This window comes from Ranitomeya variabilis, chromosome 4 (assembly GCF_051348905.1).
Source record: "Ranitomeya variabilis isolate aRanVar5 chromosome 4, aRanVar5.hap1, whole genome shotgun sequence".
NCBI classification, from domain to species: Eukaryota; Metazoa; Chordata; class Amphibia; order Anura; family Dendrobatidae; genus Ranitomeya; species Ranitomeya variabilis.
The window spans coordinates 553,175,994-553,197,859 of NC_135235.1; the positions used below are offsets into that span (position 1 = coordinate 553,175,994).

Sequence of the window (21,866 nt, forward strand, 5' to 3'; positions counted from 1 at the left end):
AAAAATGAAAAAAACGAAAAAAAACGAATGAACTGAAGCAAAAAAATGATGAAAATAATGAATGAAATAAATGAAAAAAATGAAAAAAATGATGGGACTTTTGTTTGTTTATTTGTTATAATTTTTGTATACATTTTGTACATATTGTATATTCAGATTTAGTGATACCTTATACTTTTTATTTGTTTCATTAAGGTTTGAAAAAGACCCTGCAGGTCGAAACGTTACCTACCTTGAAACACTGCGGTGATACTTTATTTTGGTGTTTGTAATAAAGAAAACTACGTTTTTTCAGTCAGAATCTTTGAATATCTTTCTTTGAGTGCGACTGTTGTTATATAACTGCAATTTTGCTTGGTCTTACAGACCTTATCTTGACCTCCACTGTTCCTATTAACTGCTATTTCTTAATTAGATTTCGAACTGAGGAAAGGGCAACTTGAAAACACTTTGCTATCTTCTTATAGCCTGCTCCTGCTTTGTCGGCCTCCACCATTTTTATTTTCAGAGTGCTAGGCAGCTGCGTAGAAGAACCCATGGCTGCTATGTTTTGGCACAAGGTTAGTGGAGGCTGGATTTTTATAAAGCTGGGAAATTTGCATCACCTGGCCTTTCCTAATGATGATAATGGACAAGCCATAATCCTAACAGGCTAGTTAAGGTCTGAAACCTTGGTCAAAGTGATCTGAGCACACAAATCTCTAAGGGTGCCCAAACTCTTGCATCGGCCCATTTTCCTTTTTGTAATTTTTAAAATGTAAAAAAATAGTAATATATTTTTTTTGCCTAAAATACAAAGGAAATGTGTCATTTTTACTTTAGGCCTTTTAGAGATCATTCCATATTCAACTTGCTTAACTGTTCACAATAACAGTAATTTTGACCAGGGGTGCACAAACTTTTACATGCCACTGTATTTGGGCCTAAAAAATAAATTTTGCATTTGGGTTGCATGAAAGATTTGCTCTCTGTGTCCATACTCACTGCTGGCTGCAGAATGTGTTAAATGAATTATTGGGGACTATTTTCTTTTATTACTAGGGGCCTGATAGTTCTTAATAATAAGCTAACTATATGCCTGTTCTCCCTGCCACTGATCTCTCCCTTCTCAAAGTGGTCACAGACCGTTCATGCTGGTGATTCTGCAGCTTCCATCATCGTCATGTCGACAGAGCAACTGCTTTTCTTCCACTCTGCTATGTTGATACAGCGTCACTGCCAATGTCATGCTGACTGACAGCTGGCTCCCATCTGCCTAACTGTGCAGAGTTGGCTGTCAATGTGCATGATGCCAATAGTCACGCCCCTTCGGCAGGGCAGCCTGGAAGATGAAGAGCTGTTCTGTTGATGTGAAGCAGGAGAATCGCTGGCAGGAGCGGTGACGACCACTCAGTGCCAGCACGGGGTAGAACAGGTAGGTAGTTAATAACTACCTACTTGTTAGTTCTCAGGCCAGTAGTAAAAAAAAAAAAATAGTCCCGAAAAGCCTATTTAGCTGAAAATCCATCAGTGGGCACTGGGCTGGTTCCTACTGAAATTCTTTTTTTTGTGTTTTTTTTTTCTGAGATCTTCTCAGATGATCATCTCAACATTTATGCTGTCTGTAGTCATAAATTAGTACAGAGGAGTTCATAAAAACACAGATATAAGAGTTAAAATTTCTGGCTCAGAACAAGCTCACTCATAGATTGTGAGGTATCTCATTCTGCAGTCAGCTATAGACAGTAAACCCAGAGTCTATGGAAGGCAACTGGTACCAAACTTTTAATGATGCCCCATTACAGAAATGATCTTTAGACCAAAATACATACATTGAAGTAAAAAGAACATAGAATCATACAATAATAGAGTTGGAAGAGTCCTCCAGAGTCATCGTATCCAACCCCCTGCTCAATGCAGGATTCACTAAATCATCCCAGACAGATGTCTGTCCAGCCTCTATTTGGAGACTTCCATTGAAGGAGAACTCACCACCTCTCATGGCACCTCACTGTCAAAAATATCTAATCTGTGTCTTCTCCAGGTGTCCCTAAAGGTGTGTCTATCCTTTATTGCTTTATTTGCCTTGCCTGCTTAGGCTGGTTTCACACTTGCGTTTTTGTCTGCAGCGTTTTTTGCACAAAAAACACATGCGTTTTTTCTCCTATATTTAACATTGAAAACGCATGCGTTTTTTTGCACATGCGTTTGGTCGCGTTTTCAAACGCATGCGTTTTTTGTCTGCATGCGTTCATTTTCAAAAATGCTACCTGCAGTATTTTCTTGCGCGTTTTTTTGCCGCGAAAAAACGCATGCGTTTTTTCGCGGCAAAAAAATGCATTGCTGTCTATGTAAACGCATGCGTTTTTAAGCACATGCGTTTGTTTGCGCTAAAAACGCATGCGTTTTTATAGAAAAAAAACAGAAAACACACTGAAAAGCCACCCACCACCATCAAGGTGATAAAGGGATCTAAACCCTAACCCTAACTCTACCCCTAACCTCACCCCTAACCGTTTAATGAACATTTTCTGACAGTCATATTGCCACGTATTTAAGTGCCACGTATCACGTATTTCAGTGCCACGTGCCACGTGCCACGTATTTAATACGTGGCACGTGGCACTTAAATATGTGCCACGTGGCACTTAAATACGTGGCACTTAAATATGTGGCACGTGGCACTTTAATACGTGGCACGTGGCACTTAAATACGTGGCACGTGGCATACGTGGCACTGAAATACGTGGCACGTGGCACTTTAATACGTGGCACGTGGCACTTAAATATGTGGCACGTGGCACTTTAATACGTGGCACGTGGCACTTAAATATGTGCCACGTGGCACTTAAAGTGCCACGTGCCACATATTTAAGTGCCACGTGCCACGTATTAAAGTGCCACGTGCCACGTATTTCAGTGCCACGTATGCCACGTGCCACGTATTTAAGTGCCACGTGCCACGTATTTCAGTGCCACGTATGCCACGTGCCACGTATTTAAGTGCCACGTGCCACGTATTTAAGTGCCACGTATTTGAGTGCCACGTATTTAAGTACCACGTATTTCAGTTGCACGTATTTCAGTGCCACGTATTTCAGTCACGTTTAGGGTTAGGGTTAGGGGTAGGGTTAGAGTTTTCTTGTTTTTTCTTGTGTTTTCTTGTGTTTTCTTGTGTTTTTCTATAAAAACGCATGCGTCTAAAAAACGCATGCGTTTTACCGCGTTTACATGCGTTTTTCACACATGCGTTTTTTTTTAAAAACGCATGCAGACAAAAACGCAAGTGTGAAACCAGCCTTAGCTCATCATCAGGGAAACTTATGATGGGAAAAAATGAAAGTCAAAACTGACATCCGACTTAAACGAGTCATTAGCGTGACAATAAATTCTTGCAAATGCCAATAGCCTAAAGCCTCATTCAGACGTCCAATTTTCACATACATTTTCTACCTGTATTTTTGCTGACCATGTGTCTGAAAAAAAAACTACAGTCTGGTTTTGAGCAAAGTCATCCATACAAGTCTACAGGTCTGTGGAACTCATTGGCTTGCGAGAAACTCACTGATGGTAAAAACTGACACAATGACCAAACACTGGTAGAAATCGGTCATTGATTTCACCTTCATGGAAAAAAACAGATATCTGAATGATGCCTTAGGGTATGTGTCCACGTTCAGGAAACGCTGCGTTTTTGACGCTGCGTTTTTCCGCAGCGTCAAAAACGCAGCGTCCAGATGTTACAGCATAGTGGAGGGGATTTCATGAAATCCTGACTCCACTATGCGTTAAAAAACGCATGCGTTTTTGCCGCGAAAACGCATGCACGGTGCATTTTTTCAAAACGCAGCATGTTGCTACAATGAGCAAAACACGCAGGTACATCGCAGGTGACCTGCCAGTGACCTCAGGTGCAGTTTTGGTCAGGATTTTACTTGCATAAAATCCTGACCAAAGCCTGAAGCAAACCTGAACGTGGACACATACCCTTAGGGTTAGGTGCACAATACCAGTAATAGGACAGGCCGGAGCGAGCCGCCCCCTCCCCCCGCGGCCTAAGTGAAGGCCATCATGACATGGGTTAGGAGAGGAGGAGGTGGGCGTTTTCTAGGGAAATTAATGGGGGGTGGCTTGCCTCAAGGGGGGTAGTGTAGAGGGCAGGGGGTGGGGGCTGGCAGTTTCCCGCTCACCTCTCCTGAAGCGTCCCTCCCTCCCGCCCTTAATATTTGGTTATTTGGGGTGACATGGTGAATGGGGAGTGGTTAGTTTTATTTGTATTTAGTTTTGGTAATGTTGGGTCATTGCGGCCTAGGCGGCTGGGGGGAGTCCTTGGAGTTGGTTAAAATTGGTTTGGGGGGGTCCATTGGCATAGGGCTCCCCTGTTTTGGTGTTTAATATTTTTCGGATCTGGTGAATGGTGGTGGGGAGTTCCGGCAGGGGGGCTCGGAACTCCAGATTATTAACGTGAACAGTGAACCCACTTGTGGGTTTTTTGGTGCTCCCGAGCCAGGTTTACAACGGCTGGGAGTAAAAATCATTGTTTTTTTAGTTATGTTCACGTTATGGGTTGTTAAATCACCAGATTCGTGTGGGGCTCCAAGGACTTCTCCTAGTTTTAAATAAAAGGAATGTTAATGTTAATGCTTTTACATTTATTGTTAATTGTTGTTATGTTAATAAAAGAGGCTGCTGTGGCCTATATTATTCCAACTAAAATTTGGTCTCTGTCGTTAATCAGGGTACGGGGTGGGGGGGGGAATAATGGTTGGTTGTCATTTGCTAGTTCACGGAGCGTCTTCGACTATACCAGTGTCATGTGAGCTGTAGGTTATGGAGCACTGATGTGAAGGTCATGTGCACACGTTGCGTTTTTGCCACGTTTTTTCCCACGTTTTTCCCACATGTTTTTCCACCAAAAGCACAGCATTTTACTGTAACAGCAAAGTGACTGAGACTTCTGAAATCTAATATATACATTGCTTATTTTTTCCTTGCAGAGTTGAAGCAGTGTCATATCTTCAGCATGTCAATTCATTCAGCGTTTTTCATCCATTCTAATGACTTGGGAAAAAAGCATTATTTTTATGCAGCATTTTTCCTGCCAAGAGACCTGTTTTGATGCAGAAATGCCTGCATAAATACTGAACGTGGGCACATACCCTAACATATCTTTCTTTTCTTTATTTTAAAGCTGTCAAGAAGATTTTTACATTTGGGCTTAGGAAGACGTGAACGTAAGTTTAGTATTTAGTCTTCTTTCATAGACTGGATTATTACATTTCATTCTGACATTGCAAAATAATTCTCTCTCTTCAGATGCAAGAGATGACGAGCAGAACTCCTAAATTCCATTTTACACGAACCAACATCTAATATTCCTGTGCTTAGAAGTCTCATCAAGATACTACTGCATTTACCTGTCACTGTCAACCTCTTCATGGATTTGTACACTCACATTCATGATAAAGAATGGTTACTTAAAACCAGATCTCACAATATTGACCACATACTTTAGAAAGGAGATCTTTTAGTCCTGACAGGGCCGTTGTACTTACTATTAAAAATCCATGTCAGATCCTCTTTCCTACATATATTAACAAAGAGCATTACATCTACTTTTAAGTTCTGGCAAATAAAAGTAACTGAAATGCAAAGTAAAAGTTAACGAATTATGTCTACAATGCAGTTGAAGAGGATTTATATTAGAAGCGACAAAAAAAACCCATTTGTAATGATGATTCACACAAAGCTGAGCAACAAGAAAGCTCTTTGTAACAGATACAGTTCACTTACAACAAGGGCTTCAATATGGAACACTAATATAATTATCTCTAATGACTCATAACTAGGCTATAATTTCATTTTTTTATATGGCCTCTTTATATTGTCTGATCCTGCGTGCTTCCTTCTTTTTGTGTACTTCTACTTGCTAACCTAATAAATGTATGTGTGCAGTCTGTAAGATCTATGTATACATATACGGTAGATCTGCAGAGATGATGTAGACTCAAAATGGAAGGATATTTTCAATCAAGACTTTTTATAAAGTACATTGGCGACATAAAAATTGGCTGCAAATGTGAACATAGCTTGTAAAGGGTTCTTGTAAAAACAAGCAAATTTGCAATATACTTCTGATTTCAAGAGTTGAAGGATTTTTAATTTCATAGTTTTCTGATCCAGGTTGCCGACCATCTCAGCAGTCTATCAGGTTTCCTAGGTAAGGAGCACAGCGCTTACAAGCTCCATCCTATACAGCTTTTAATCACTTTTCTGAAGCTGGCTGGACCATGGGATCAAAATGCATCAGCTTCAAAGCCCCTGCGGGCTAGTGATGTTGCATAGGCAAAGCTGTCTCTGCTTGTATCATCAGAGAGCGCGTAGTTCGGGCCAGTGGCACAACTATGTTACTAGCCTGACTTGTCAATACACAGTATTTATCCAAAAATTCCAGATGATTGACCGGTCATAGTTGTGCCACTGGCTCGACTTGTTAATCATCTGGAATTTTTGGATAAACACTGTGTATATTCCTTAAAACTAGTACTAATTAAGTCAGAATTCACTGTGATAAATTACTGCAGGACCTGTTTTAGGCTTTATGTAAAATGCATTTATGGTATACATTTTTTATTTTTTTTTCTGCAGAATTACAATGAGCTAAGTGCAAAAAAAACATTTGAATTGGAATATTCGATACATCTGGCCAATTATTTTCTTACTGAAGCTGTTTCTGGATAGTGCTGCAGGCTTTGTACATGTACTCAATAGAAATCAATGGCAACGTCAAAGTAGACACTCAAAGTTATTTTTTTGGGACATGTTGGCGGCTCTGTGTTTCCTTCCTACAGCAATAATTTTGTGAAAGAATGGCTAAAGCTATGTTCACATTTACGTTCAGATATTCCATTTGTCCGTTCAGTTTTTGGGAACAGGCAAACAATTAATGCCCAAAACCGTCTGTCACAGAAAGGGTGCAAACAGAAGCAGAGGGGCCCCATTGATTATTATGGGATCCATCTGGGTTCCACTTTGTTTGTTTTTTAGAATTCAATTAAAGGTGCAGCATGCAGAGCTTTTTCCTGTTCTAAAAACTGAAACAATATGGAAGCCAGTCGGATCCCACAATAATCAATGGGGACCTCTGCTTCTGTTTACAGCAGTTTGCAGCAGTTATGCAACTGATCCATCTTAGATATTAATTCCGTTTGTTTATAAAAACAGAACATCAGAAAAGAGGTGTGAACGGAGCCTTACTGAAATATGTGTATTAAGTAGATTCAGTAATACCAACCATAACCAGAACTGAAGGGTGTGAATACTTACAGAAGAGAGAAAGTTACTCATAAAACATTCTCTATTTAAAAAAATTATAACCAAGAATTTGAAATCATTATAAGCGCTATTAATAACGTGAAAATTAGTGTGGGTTGAAGTGTAAAATGATCACTTACTGATAAGGAAAAAGGTGTTTGTAAATTAATGTGAGTATTAGTACCGTCCATCCGATGTAAATATAAAATAGTATGCTTTGGGTTTTTTAATGCTGGAAGTGTATCGCCATCTAGTGATTATATTATGAACTCTACAACTAACAAGTGTATATCTATGTTGGACAGAGGGGAGATGTCTGTATCAAATCTGGTGCAAAGCAAAAGTGAAGTAGCAACCAATCAGGTCACTGCTTTCAGTTTTAAGAGGGTCTCTGCTCAAAACAGTAAAGGAAACACTTAAACGATACAGTGTAACCCCAAGTCAATCTGTGAAATCATCCAGTCCAGTTATGACGCAACACCAATTGTGAATCAATTTCTCCTGCTGTTGTGCAAATGAAACAGGTAGAAATGATAGGCAATTAGCAAGACAACCCCTATAAAGGAGTGGTTCTGCAGGGGGTGACCACAGACCATTTCTCTGTTCTCATCTTTTTTGCCAGTTGATTTGGTTACTTTTGCATTTTATCACTGCTCTCACCTCTAGAGGTACTGTACAGTAGCATGAGGCAATGTCTACAACTAGAGATGAGCGAGTATCTTCGGCTCCCTCCTTATTCTGCAAGCTATAGCGTTTACCAAATAAGCTGCATATGGAACCCGGCTAACTGGAGCGCTCTGATAATCAGCTGTTCTGATCCACAGCTACATGTGTCGCAGCTCTGTGACAGGCACAACACATGCATTGATAGCCTGTTTGTTGGGCTCTCCGTGCATGTGTTGTGCCTGTCACACAGCCACGACACATGCAGATGCGGCTCGGAGCAGCTGATTATTGGAGCGCTCCATTTAGCTGGCTTCCCGATGCAGCTTATTCCGTAAGCCCTATAGCTTTCTGAATAAGGAGGGAGCCGAAGATATTCACTCATCTCTATCTACAACCTACAGACGTTGCTCAGGTAGTGCAGCTCATCCAGGATGGCACATCAATGCTAGCTGTGGCAAGAAGCGTAGCTGTGTCTGTCAGCACAGTGTCCAGAGCATGGAGCAGATACCAGGAGACAGGCCAGTACACCAGGAGACATGGAGGGGGCCATAGGAGGGCAACAACCAAGCAGCAAGACAGCTAGCTCCTACTTTGTGCAAGGAGGAACAGGAAGAGCAGTGCTAGAGCCCTGCAAAATGACCACTAGCAGGCCACTATCATCCATGTGTCTGCTCAGATTGTCAGAAACAGACTCCATGAGGGTAATATGAGGGCCGAACGTCCACAAGTGGGTGTTGTGCTTACAGCCCAACACCGCGCAGGGCGATTGGCATTTGCCTGAGAACACCAAGATTGGCAGACTCGACATTGGCACCCTGTGCTCTTCACAGATGAGAGCAGGTTCACATTGAACACATGTGACAGAGTCTGGAGACGCTGTGGAGAACGTTCTGCTGTCTGCAAAATTCTCCAGCATGACTAGTTTGGCAGTGGGTCAGTAATGGTGTGAGGAAGCATTTATTTGGAGGGCCGCACAAGTCCTCCATGTGTTAGCCAGAGGTACCCTGACTGCCATCAGGTACCGGTATGCAGATGCAGTAGTAGGCCCTGGGTTCCTTCTGATGCATGACAAAGCTAGGCCTCCTGTGGTTAAAGTGTGTCAGCAGTTCCTGCATGATGAGGGTATTGATGTTATGGATTGGCCTGCCCATTCCACAGACCTGAATCCAATCAAGTATATCTGGGATATCATGTCTTGTTCCATCCACCAATGCCACGTTGCACCACAGACTGTCCAGGAGTTGACTGATGCTTTAATCCAGGACTTGGAGGAGATCCCTCAGGAAAACATCCGCTACCTTATAAGGACCATGCCCAGGCATTGTAGGGCGGTCATACAGGCACGTGGAGGCGACACACTACTGAGCATCATTTCCTTGTCTTGATGCATTTCCGCTGAAGTTGGATCGGCCAGTAATTTGATTTTGCACTTTGATTTTGAGTATCAAAATTACAAGGAACCTCCACCTTCAGATAACAAACTGCTTTTTGTTATTGACAGATATTTCACATTTTGATCAGTCATCAGTCCAGAGAATCTGCTGCCATTTTCCTGTATCCCAGTTCCTACTGTATGTGTTCGTGAGTTTCTTGGCCTTGTTTCCATGTCAAAGGTTTATCTTTTAAGGGACTTTTCAGTTTGGGGCTAATTTTCTTCAGGCCATAAGATACACAGTGTTAGGATTCGGCTCTGCTTGCTGGATCTATTTATCATCACATGATCTCTCACATGCGATTTACATCAGAGGTGTCAAACTGCATTCCTCGAGTGCCGCAAACAGGTCATGTTTTCAGGATTTCCATAGCATTCCACAAGGTGCTGGAATCATTCTGTGCAGGTGATTAAATTATCACCTGTGCAATACAATGAAATCCTGAAAACATGACCTGTTTGCGGCCCTCGAGGAATGCAGTTTGACACCTCTGATTGACATATTTGTGGTCATGATCTGAAAAGCTTCTTTCCCTGCATCTCTGAATGTTAATTTTAAAACACTGAAAGAAGCAGGGGAAGAGGTTAGTTGGCATATGACAAGTATGCAAATTTCATATGAGGGATTACGTGACAGCTGATCAAATCAGCAAGCAGAGTTGAATACTACAGTAAGTAGACTACAAACTGTTAGGATTCAGCATGATAAAGTATCTGATGATTAGCCATGGCTTGGAAAACACCTTTAATGGCAATGGAAAATGACACATTGGAGACAGCTGTGCAACGTAGCTGTATACATTTTTTAATTCGGCCGCTGACAGAGACTATTGCAGCTGATTAGCAGGGGTACTGGATGCAGGACGCCCACTAATCCAATATTGATGACCTATCCGAGGGATAAATCAACAATGTAATTTGTCCAGAGAAACTCCTTAGTGTTATCTTCTACTATGATACTGATTTCATGGCTCCCTTTGAGTCTGATGTACGCCAAAATGACCGCCGACATACAGTATGATAACTCCAGATTAGCAGTATGATGACCTCACAGCACCCTATATACAGTATGGGACACAGCTCCCTATATACAGTATGATGTCCTCTGCAGCCCTCTATACACAGTATAGCTCACAGACCCCTATGAACAATCAGAAGGTCCACATCCTCTCTATACACAGTATAATAGCCCCCATAGCTTACAATATGATGTTGCCGCAGCCCCTTATACACAGTGAGATGTCCCCCCACAGCCCACTATATACATTATGATGTCCATAAAGCCCCTCTACAAACAGTATGATGGCTCTCACAGTTACTTATATACAGTATGATTTCCCCCACAGCTCCCTATACAAATTATGATGCTCCAACAGTTTCCTATATATGGTAGTGTAGCTCCCCAGGGTCCTGGCCGTTGCAGTAATATCATTCTCATCTAGGGGGGAGTGATGTTATGTTTGGAGGTAATGAAAGACAACTGAATCCAGGTATCACAAACATAAAACACATTTCGCACTCCAGGCCACCAGGGGGAGCTATGCTCCTATTTATTAGGGCACTCTTCACACTTAGGTAAAACTGGTTGCCCGGATAGGAAGTTAGTGAGTTGCTGGCTGAGCTTTGCTCAGGTAGTTGGTCCCTGACAGGGGTGGGATCCTGTCAGAGGCTGAGACAGAAGGACACGGAGCTGTGCCTGCCCTGAGTGTGGCAGCTTCCAGAAAGAGACACTGAAGGAGAATTGTATCGTAGAGAGGGTGAAGAAGTCGTAGCAATGGAGTGGATATCAGTGGAGTTCTGCCCTGCACAGGCTGCCTCCTTCTGAGGTGCAAGATCCCAGTAGCCGGAACACCGAGGGAGCAGCAGTCCTTTATGCCTTGCTCCAGAGACTGGCAGGACAGCTAAGTTCACGTTACCTGCCCGCCCTATACCCAGGAGGCAAGGTGGCACCAACGAGAGGCTGGGGCATGATAGAGTCCCTGTAAAAAGCCTCAAGCCACCGGTCATACAGGTTTGTCCTATCCTATCCAGGGGACAGAGAGAGACATAACATCTGAACATCTTCAACAGTTGTGAGGACCTTATGAGAAGCTTAGCAGTAAGGTACTACAACACACGGTGCTAGAGGAAGGCTACTGATTTCTACCTGGATAAGGGGACTCTGGATTTGCCTCCAAACCGGCCGGACTCTGTCTGCCCTGTGGTCTGTGCCCTGGACTGTGGATGCTGAAGCCTTCAGTAAAAAGGTAAAGAGAATGCAACCTTGTGTCCTCGTTCTTCACTGCGCCTCTCACCATCCACCATCTACACACTGGGAAGCCCTGGGAAAACACTTCACCTGTGGGAAGGTATACCATCTAGCTGCCATAACATCACCCCAGCAGACCCCTTAAAGCAGCGTCAGTCATCCTGACCGAATACCACAGGTGGCACGAACATCCTCTTTAAAGAACTTTCCCCTTTTACAAAGGACGTCACAAGGTCCACAGACCGGGTCAGCCACCGTGACATCCCCCTTTGAGAACCGAAGAACCCGGTACCGAGTACCCCCTAGCCCTTGGGGGCGCTCCAGTAGGGTAGTCTCCTATATATAGTTTTAGGGCCCCCACAGATTCCTATGCACAATATGATATTCGTACAACCCATATTTACTCAATGAGGTGTCCCCCACAGACCACTAGGCAGTATGATGCTCCCTATATACAGTATAATGGTCTCCACAGCCCATCTATACAGTGTTATGTCCCCCATTGCTGCCTATACACAGCTTGATAGCTCCCTCCCCTCTCTATACATGGTATGATGGCCCCTACAGCTTCCTACCTTCAGTATCATGTTCCCTCAGCTCTCTATATACAGTATAATGGTCATTACAGCCCCTTAAACACAGTATGATGACCCTCACAGTTCCCTAAACACAGTATGATGGCTTCCACAGCTCACTAGATTCAGTATAATGGCCTCCACAGCCCCATATATACAGTATGATGGCCTTCAGAGCCACCTATTTACAGTATGATGGCTCCACAGCTTGCTATATGCATTATGATTGCCCCACAGTTTCCTATACACAGTATGACATCCCCACGTGTAGTAGAGAGGTTTTGAGAGCTGTCAACGTAATCCAAACATCCGACCATATGAGGCTGAGTCCAATCTGGAGAAACAAGTGGGTGCCAGTCCCGCTGATGAGCACAGCCCTAACAGGAAAGACAAAGGGATTTGTGACGGCGCTCCAACCCGTGAGATAAAATATCAAAACTTTATTTCTGCATGTCAAGCCATGATTAAAACCATGAACAACAACTGATGCGTTTCTAGCCCGGTAAAAGCTCCCTTAGTCATAGGATATAACAAACACATTGACCTAGCCTTAAATAGAAAAACAAAGAACCAATCAGAGCAACGCGAATAATTGCATTAGTATGCACAAGATGTTGAAAAGTGCAGGTAACTGAAAAAACACAAAACATTAATAAAGGTAAAATAAATAAATTCTGAAATTCATGCCCTTTCGATATTTAGCATCCAAGTTTAGGATCCAAAAGGCTTCCCGTGTAGTCAATAATTTTTGTCTGTCCGATTCGTGGCATGCCTGCATATCAGCTGTGCTCGCTAGCACCTGTCTACACTTGCCGTGCCTGCCTGCACCTGCCTGTAAACCAGCCATACCTGCCTGCATCTGCCATGCCTCTCTGTATTTCATAGAAAAGACTTCAACTATCTGCGCTGGGATCAGTGAGGGAACTATGTATAAGACCTATAATAAATATGATCAGACTGCTGCGAATAAATATATTAAAAACCAAAATGTATAATAACCTGATGATGAATGCGGAAGCCTGACGCTGAGACCGTTGATGTAGATGTCTCTCTCCGCTGTGTCTTTCTGCTGATTAATCCATTCCCTTGGTCCGGAAAGAAGGGTAATAAGATGTAAACTTGCTTGAATCTTCAGGGGTATGAGCTGCAGGTGCTGTCCCGGCCGGTAACAGAAACTCCTGCGCTCTATACCTCCGTACAGTCTCTGCACGCTGTTCGGCTTGGATAGGTGCTCTGCTTACCGCAGGACCTTCCGTGACGTCACGTACACGTGATTCCTCACGTGACAGCCTATGGATAGTGAGAAGGACCAATTCCTACGCGTTTCGGAGCAAAAACGTGCTCCTTCCTCAGGGATGGTCCTAATTCAGCAATACCTTCCTTTTATAGCATGCAGCGATCATATGACTGTACTATGTATTAAATGCAAATAATTCTATTTCGCTATTCAAACCCTTCGGGACCAAGGTGTCAAATTTAAAGATCATTTTCGTTTCCTCCCTTGACATTTGGCGAATATAATCACCCCCTCTCCAGCACTCCTGTACTTTCTTTAGACCTGTGATGGTAGTGCCGTGTATTAATCCATTATGATGAGTCAAAAAATGCTTTGAAAGCGGATGACCCTCAAATTTTTTCTGAATGTTTCTAATATGTTCATTAATTCTAATTTGAAGGGCCCGCTTTGTTCTCCCGATATATATTTTATCACAGGGGCACCTGATGGAATAAATCACCCCTTTGGTGTTACAGGATATAAAGTCCTCGATTTTCCACTCAACTGTTCCTTTAGTCAAAATAAATTGTTTTTTCGTTTTTAATAATTTGCATGGTTTACATTTTAAACAGGGGAAGAAACCTTGATGTTGACAAAAAGAGTGTTTCAATAAAGAAAACGGACGTGGTACTGTAGGAGCTATTCTGTTCCCCAAGTTTTGGGCTTTTTTGTAAACAAAAAGTGGATGTTCCGGGAGTTTTTCTCCAATTATTTTGTCTTCCTTCAGAATATTCCAATGTCTCTTGACTATTTTCTGAAAAAGATACGTATTAGCACTGTATCTAGTAATAATGGGAACAATTTCCCATGGTGGTTGTTTTTTATTTCTTTCTTTTTTCTGAAGAAGACGTGATCTAGGTAATTTTTCAACTTGATTTTTTGCCAAAGATAGGGAACTAGCCGAATAACCTTTATTGATAAATTTTTTCATTAGAGTTTCTGTTTCCCGATCGAAATCTTGTGTTCGGGAACAATTCCTCTGCGCCCTGATCATCTGACTCTTAGGGACATTGAGCAGCCAATTAGGGAGATGACAGCTTTTTAGAGCAATATAATTGTTCCCATCTGTTGGTTTATGGAATGTTTTTGTGTGGATTTTTCCTTCAGCAATAAAAATACTAAGATCCAAAAAGTTGATAGCTTCGGTACTGGTGGTTCCCGTAAATTTTAAAAAATAAGAATTTTTATTTAAAACATTTATAAAATCAGACAAAGAATCGGGTCCACCAGACCATATAAAAATAATATCATCAATGAACCTCTGCCAGAGCACCAGGTTCGCACCCCAAGGGGCATTTTCATAAATGGTGTCATGTTCCCATTTACCTACATAAAGATTAGCATAACTTGGTGCGAACCTGGTGCCCATAGCAGTACCCCACTGCTGGGAGTAGTAGTGCGTCTGGTATTTAAAATAATTATGAGTTAATATAAAACGCATGCAGTCCAAAATAAATGAAATTTGGTCTCTCGGAAATGTTCCCTGTTTCTCCAAGAAGAATTCTGTCGCTGAGCATCCTTTATCGTGCTGAATAACCGTATATAATGAAGTGATGTCCAGTGTGCCCATGATATAATGGTTCTTCCATTCCACATGTTCCAGGATTCTAAGAATATGAGTACTGTCTTTCAAATGTGAGGGGAGTTCTGGAACCAGTTTTTGTAAATGACAGTCCACGTATTTTGACAGGTTTGCTGTTAAGCAGCCCACCCCGGATATAATCGGTCTTCCGGGGGGGTTTAATGGATTTTTGTGAATCTTCGGTAGATAGTAAAAATATGCTATCTTTGGATGATTTATATTAATAAAATCCACCTCCCGTTTCGTAATGATTCCTCGTTCAAATCCTTTTTTAATTAGACCCTTCATTTCTTGAATAAATACATCAGATGGGTCTCTGAATTTCAGCCATAACTGCAAGTACCCGTCATGCCTGTCTGCACTAGCCAAGTCTACCCATTCCTGGACCTTTGGGGGACAGCTGCTGTGTCTCCGAGGTCTGTTCCTGGAGTAACACCTGGCATCCATCTGTAGCCAAGTCTAACCCCACCATCAGGAGCTCTAGCGAAGATTCAGATTCCACCTAGTCATGCAACTCCAGGCTTTCCTCGGTCAACGGCACAGTGGTTCCATCACATCTGTTACAATATGCAGCATTGTATCCCCCACATCTCCATATAAACAGTATAGGGATAACAGCTCACCAATATAGTATCAAGCACCCAAACCTTGCTTTATGCAGTATGATGCCCCCACAGCTCACCTGTATGCAGTAAGAGGGTCTCACACCTCCCCTATATACATTTTGGGCCTCACAGACCACTTTATATACATTGTATGGGTCACACAGCTCTCTTATATAGCATACAGGGCCGGACTGGCCATAGGGCACTTCTGGCAAATGCCAGAAGGGCCGGTGCCAGTGGTGGGCCGCTCAATCCGCCGCCCCCGCCGTCGCATTCAACTATACCGTTGAATGCAATGATGGAGGAGAGAGCGTCTACAGACGCTCCTCTCCCATCATTCCCCGCTCTGCCTCTGACACTGCGGGTGCGCGATGATGTCATATCATCGCGCACCTGCTGTGTCCCGGGCAGACTGCAGCTGCTGAGACAGGAGCAGGAACCAGGAAGCAACGCTGGGCACGAGGAGAGGTGAGGAGAGTTTTTTTTTTTCTGGACTGTGGGGCCATTCTCGGAGGAGGTGAGGGGAGGAAGAGAAGAGATGTGGGCTGTATATAGTTCTCTGTGGGCTGTGCTCTGTGCTGTATACTGCTGTGGGCTGTATATAGTTCTCTGTGGGCTGTGCTCTGTGCTGTATACTGCTGTGGGCTGTATATAGTTCTCTGTGGGCTGTGCTCTGTGCTATATACTACTGTGGGCTGTATATAGTTCTCTGTGGGCTGTGCTCTGTGCTGTATACTGCTGTGGGCTGTATATAGTTCTCTGTGGGCTGTGCTCTGTGCTGTATACTGCTGTGGGCTGTATATAGTTCTCTGTGGGCTGTGCTCTGTGCTGTATACTGCTGTGGGCTGTATATAGTTCTCTGTGGGCTGTGCTCTGTGCTATATACTACTGTGGGCTGTATATAGTTATCTGTGGGCTGTGCTCTGTGCTGTATACTGCTGTGGGCTGTATATAGTTCTCTGTGGGCTGTGCTCTGTGCTGTATACTGCTGTGGGCTGTATATAGCTCTCTGTGGGCTGTGCTCTGTGCTGTATACTACTGTGTGCTCTGTGCTATATATAGTTCTCTGTGGGCTGTGCTCTGTGCTGTATACTGCTGTGGGCTGTATATAGTTCTCTGTGGGCTGTGCTCTGTGCTGTATACTGCTGTGGGCTGTATATAGTTCTCTGTGGGCTGTGCTCTGTGCTGTATACTACTGTGGGCTGTATATAGCTCTCTGTGGGCTGTGCTCTGTGCTGTATACTACTGTGGACTGTATATAGTTATCTGTGGGCTGTGCTCTGTGCTGTATGCTACTGTGGGCTGTATATAGTTCTCTGTGGGCTGTGCTCTGTGCTGTATATAGTTCTCTGTGGGCTGTGCTCTGTGCTGTATACTACTGTGGGCTGTATATAGTTATCTGTGGGCTGTGCTCTGTGCTGTATGCTACTGTGGGCTGTATATAGTTCTCTGTGGGCTGTGCTCTGTGCTGTATATAGTTCTCTGTGGGCTGTGCTCTGTGCTGTATACTACTGTGTGCTGTATATAGTTCTCTGTGGGCTGTGCTCTGTGCTGTATACTGCTGTGGGCTGTATATAGTTCTCTGTGGGCTGTGCTCTGTGCTGTATACTGCTGTGGGCTGTATATAGTTCTCTGTGGGCTGTGCTCTGTGCTGTATACTGCTGTGGGCTGTATATAGTTCTCTGTGGGCTGTGCTCTGTGCTATATACTACTGTGGGCTGTATATAGTTCTCTGTGGGCTGTGCTCTGTGCTGTATACTGCTGTGGGCTGTATATAGTTCTCTGTGGGCTGTGCTCTGTGCTGTATACTGCTGTGGGCTGTATATAGTTCTCTGTGGGCTGTGCTCTGTGCTGTATACTACTGTGGGCTGTATATAGTTCTCTGTGGGCGGTGCTCTGTGCTCTATACTGCTGTGGGCTGTATATAGCTCTCTGTGGGCTGTGCTCTGTGCTGTATACTACTGTGTGCTCTGTGCTATATATAGTTCTCTGTGGGCTGTGCTCTGTGCTGTATACTGCTGTGGGCTGTATATAGCTCTCTGTGGGCTGTGCTCTGTGCTGTATACTACTGTGTGCTCTGTGCTATATATAGTTCTCTGTGGGCTGTGCTCTGTGCTGTATACTGCTGTGGGCTGTATATAGTTCTCTGTGGGCTGTGCTCTGTGCTGTATACTGCTGTGGGCTGTATATAGTTCTCTGTGGGCTGTGCTCTGTGCTGTATACTACTGTGGGCTGTATATAGCTCTTTGTGGGCTGTGCTCTGTGCTGTATACTACTGTGGACTGTATATAGTTATCTGTGGGCTGTGCTCTGTGCTGTATGCTACTGTGGGCTGTATATAGTTCTCTGTGGGCTGTGCTCTGTGCTGTATATAGTTCTCTGTGGGCTGTGCTCTGTGCTGTATACTACTGTGGGCTGTATATAGTTATCTGTGGGCTGTGCTCTGTGCTGTATGCTACTGTGGGCTGTATATAGTTCTCTGTGGGCTGTGCTCTGTGCTGTATATAGTTCTCTGTGGGCTGTGCTCTGTGCTGTATACTACTGTGGGCTGTATATAGTTATCTGTGGGCTGTGCTCTGTGCTGTATGCTACTGTGGGCTGTATATAGTTCTCTGTGGGCTGTGCTCTGTGCTGTATATAGTTCTCTGTGGGCTGTGCTCTGTGCTGTATACTACTGTGGGCTGTATATAGTTCTCTGTGGGCTGTGCTCTGTGCTGTATACTACTGTGTGCTGTATATAGTTCTCTGTGGGCTGTGCTGTATATAGTACTCTGTGAGCTGTGCTGTATATAGTACTCTGTGGGCTGTGCTGTATATAGTACTCTGTGGGCTGTGCTGTGTATAGTACTCTGTGGGCTGTGCTGTATATAGTACTCTGTGGGCTGTGCTGTATATAGTACTCTCTGGGCTGTGCTGTATATAGTACTCTCTGGGCTGTGCTGTATATAGTACTCTCTGGGCTGTGCTGTATATAGTACTCTCTGGGCTGTGCTTTATATAGTACTCTGGGCTGTGCTGTATATAGTACTCTGGGCTGTGCTTTATATAGTTCTCTGTGGGCTGTGCTGTATATAGTTCTCTGTGGGCTGTGCTGTATATATTACTCTGTGGGCTGTGCTGTATACTACTGTGTGGACTGTGCTGTATACTTCTACGTGGGCTGTGCTGTATACTACTGTGTGGTCTGTGCTGTATACTACTGTGTGGTCTGTGCTGAATACTGCTGTGTGGGCTGTGTTATCTACTACGCGAGCTGTGCTATAGTATGCAGGCTGTGCTGTATACTATGCGGTTTGTGCTATATAATATGCGGGCTTTGCTATATACTATGGGGAGTATATTATATTCTATGGGGGAGGCCATGTTATGTACTATGTGGCTGTGTTATATACTATTGTGGGGGTATATTATATTCTATGGGGGAGGCTGCGTTATATACTATGGGGGGCTGCATTATATTCTATGGGGGGCTACATTATATATTATGGGGAGGTGGGCTGTATTATATTCTATGGGGGTTACATACTCTGGGGTGGCTGCATTATACTCTGTGGGGTGGCTGCATTATACTCTGGGGTGGCTGCATTATACTCTGGGGTGGCTGCATTATACTATATGTGGGCTGCATTATACTGTATCGAGGACTATGGGGAATACGTTATACTATATAAAGAACTATGGGGTGCATTATACTATGGGAAGTGAATTGTACTACATGGATGACTGTGGCGGTGCATTATACTATATGGAGCACTATGAGGATTGTATTATGCTATATGGAGGACTATGAGGATTGTATTATGCTATATGGAGGACTATGAGGAGTGTATTATACTATGTGGAGGACTGAGCAGTGTATTTTAATATATGGAGGACTATAGGGAGTGTATTATACTATATGGAGGACTATGGAGCACATTATAATATATGGAGGACTATGGGGTGTATTTTACTAAACAAGTAAAATGCTGCATATTCGGATTGTTTTTGCTGGAACAAAAAGCCTTGTTGTCAGCAGCACATTGCCAGTGTAAACTGTAGATGTGCTGCTGAAAACATGATACTGTATGGTGATCTATTAGTGATCGTTCTGTCTCATCATTATTCCTCAGCTGGTGGAAAGAGGCCGGGAAACAAGCGTTGAACAACTTCAGTATTGTCGATCAAACTCGTTTAGCGGCCTGAACTCAGCGCACGTAAATACAACAGAAAGGCTTCTGTGTGATGTGCAATATGTTAGCATTTGCGGACCCATTTTAAACTTTGCCTAGGGCCCCACTTTGCCTAAAACCGGCCCTGCCTACAAGTGTACAAAGATATTATACAGTCACCATGTGACAAGTGGGCCTGTGTAACTTCAAATGCCAGGGCTGAATTTTAGTCCCAGTCCGGCCCTGATAGCATATGATTTCCCATAAGTAAAGACTGGTAAAATAATGATAACATAAATTCTAACTGCTTTCCCCCAGTTAGCTGCTCCTGTCTCTGCAGCATGACGTCTGAATCTCACGAAGTTCAATCTAGTGAGGTCATCACACCTGCCACATCCAGTCTGAGTTGCACAAGCTGAATTGAGAAGGACGGAGACATCGGCTCTCTCCTCCATAACTGTATTCAACAGTATTTCCAACTTTGGGATGCAAACACCATTGACATCCAGTCAGCTATGCCATATCGCCTAGCCGGCATTTGGCACCAGGTTTTCCCTAACTCAGTGTTCCCATAGTGGCTCTGAGGTCTGCTGCTTTGGAGCCCCAAAAGGCCCTCCAGAGAATGATCCAGTTCTCCAAACATCCAGTCTAATCCTGCATGTAGGTGGGTCCCACTGGTCACTGCCAGTTCTGAGCTGAAGGCACTATTGAAAATTTTACAAATTCTAAAGTAAGTACCTAAGTAAGTATGATGTGTCTTTCATGAGCTACACCAGTTTTCTGTGCTAACCACTGCTTTTACTGTCCTCAATGTTGGCCTTTATTTGGTACATTTTCTAAAGAGCTTAAACTGCATAGCTTAAACCTCCAGTTTGCTTTGAAATATTTGCCAGGGAGAGACCTTGCTGATGCAGTGTAACTACCTAGTCTCTTGCTTCTGTGCTCAGTCTTGCCATTGTGTGTGACCTGTGACTTGAAATTGTTTCACAACCTCACTTTTGTAGCAGAGTTTGGCTGCTCCTCAACCAGTTTAAGCCTCTAACACAGCTGTTTCTGTTTCAGTAAATGATTCTGTTTCAACCTACTGTACATATGAAAGTGATGATTAGTGTTGAGAGATACCTTCCGATATCGGAAAGTATCGGTATCGGAAAGTATCGGCCGATACCGTCAAAGTATCGGATCTAATCCGATACCGATACCCGATCCCAATGCAAGTCAATGGGACGAAAATATCGGAATTAAAATAAACCCTTTCTTAACTTGTAGGTTCATTCTACATGAAGGAAAACAACTAAGAATAATGTAGGATGTATTGGGGGACTTGGCGGAGACATTAAAGGCACAGAGGTTTAGCCCAATCTAATAGAATAGCAGGATTTTGTTTTGTTTTTTATGACGTTCGGCGTTAGAAAGATTTTGACTATGTTAATTTTTTTTTTATTTTGTCAGATATTGATGTTTCACTACTTCCATGCCCTTCACCTTCTTTTTTACTTCTCCCACACTTTCTTCTTCATTATCCTCATCATCAGCTTCTTTGACATCAACTTCTTCACCTTATTCATCTTCTTCATCTTCTACCTATTTTTTTTTTTTGTTACATACATTGTTCATATTCTTTTTATTTTACTATTATCTTCTTCATATTCAACTTCTTCATCATATTCTTATTTGTGACAGGCATTCCCGTAGTTGTTATCTATAAAAGTTTGAAGATTACACCTTCCGTTCTGCCTGTCACAAAACAGTTACATTTGTCCGCGTTCAGTTTGGCCTGCATCATCAGGCTTTATCCAGGGGCACCACGAGGAGGAACGGACTCACCCCCATACACTGCTTAGTCTTCTTCTGCTTATAATTTAGATAATATCTTTTGCTCTGATATTTAGTCTTATGCTTAATGTTCTTCTGCTCTTTGTTCTGCAGCCTCTTGTTCTTCTGCTTCTCGGTCTTCCAGGTCGTCGTCGTCTCCAGGGTCGTTGTCTCCGGGGTCGTCGTCATCGGGGTGGTCTTCAGGGTCATCGTCTCCAGGGTC

At 43.2% G+C, this 21,866-nt stretch overlaps 1 protein-coding gene across 3 annotated transcripts in view; it reads left to right on the forward strand.

The window, feature by feature from the left end:
• Nucleotides 1–6,128, forward strand: part of MARCHF10 (membrane associated ring-CH-type finger 10) — a 131,302-nt gene extending 125,174 nt beyond the window's left edge. For 2 of the 3 annotated variants that reach the window (XM_077257729.1, XM_077257731.1), the window contains 2 exons: nucleotides 5,171–5,213; nucleotides 5,296–5,464. In XM_077257729.1, the coding sequence (XP_077113844.1) occupies nucleotides 5,171–5,213; nucleotides 5,296–5,324 (72 nt within the window). In that variant the 3' untranslated portion in view covers nucleotides 5,325–5,464. Of the gene's footprint in view, nucleotides 1–5,170; nucleotides 5,214–5,295 lie in introns of all 3 variants that reach the window. The other variant, XM_077257730.1, reaches the window with a different exon arrangement.
• Nucleotides 6,129–21,866: the final 15,738 nt, after the last annotated feature.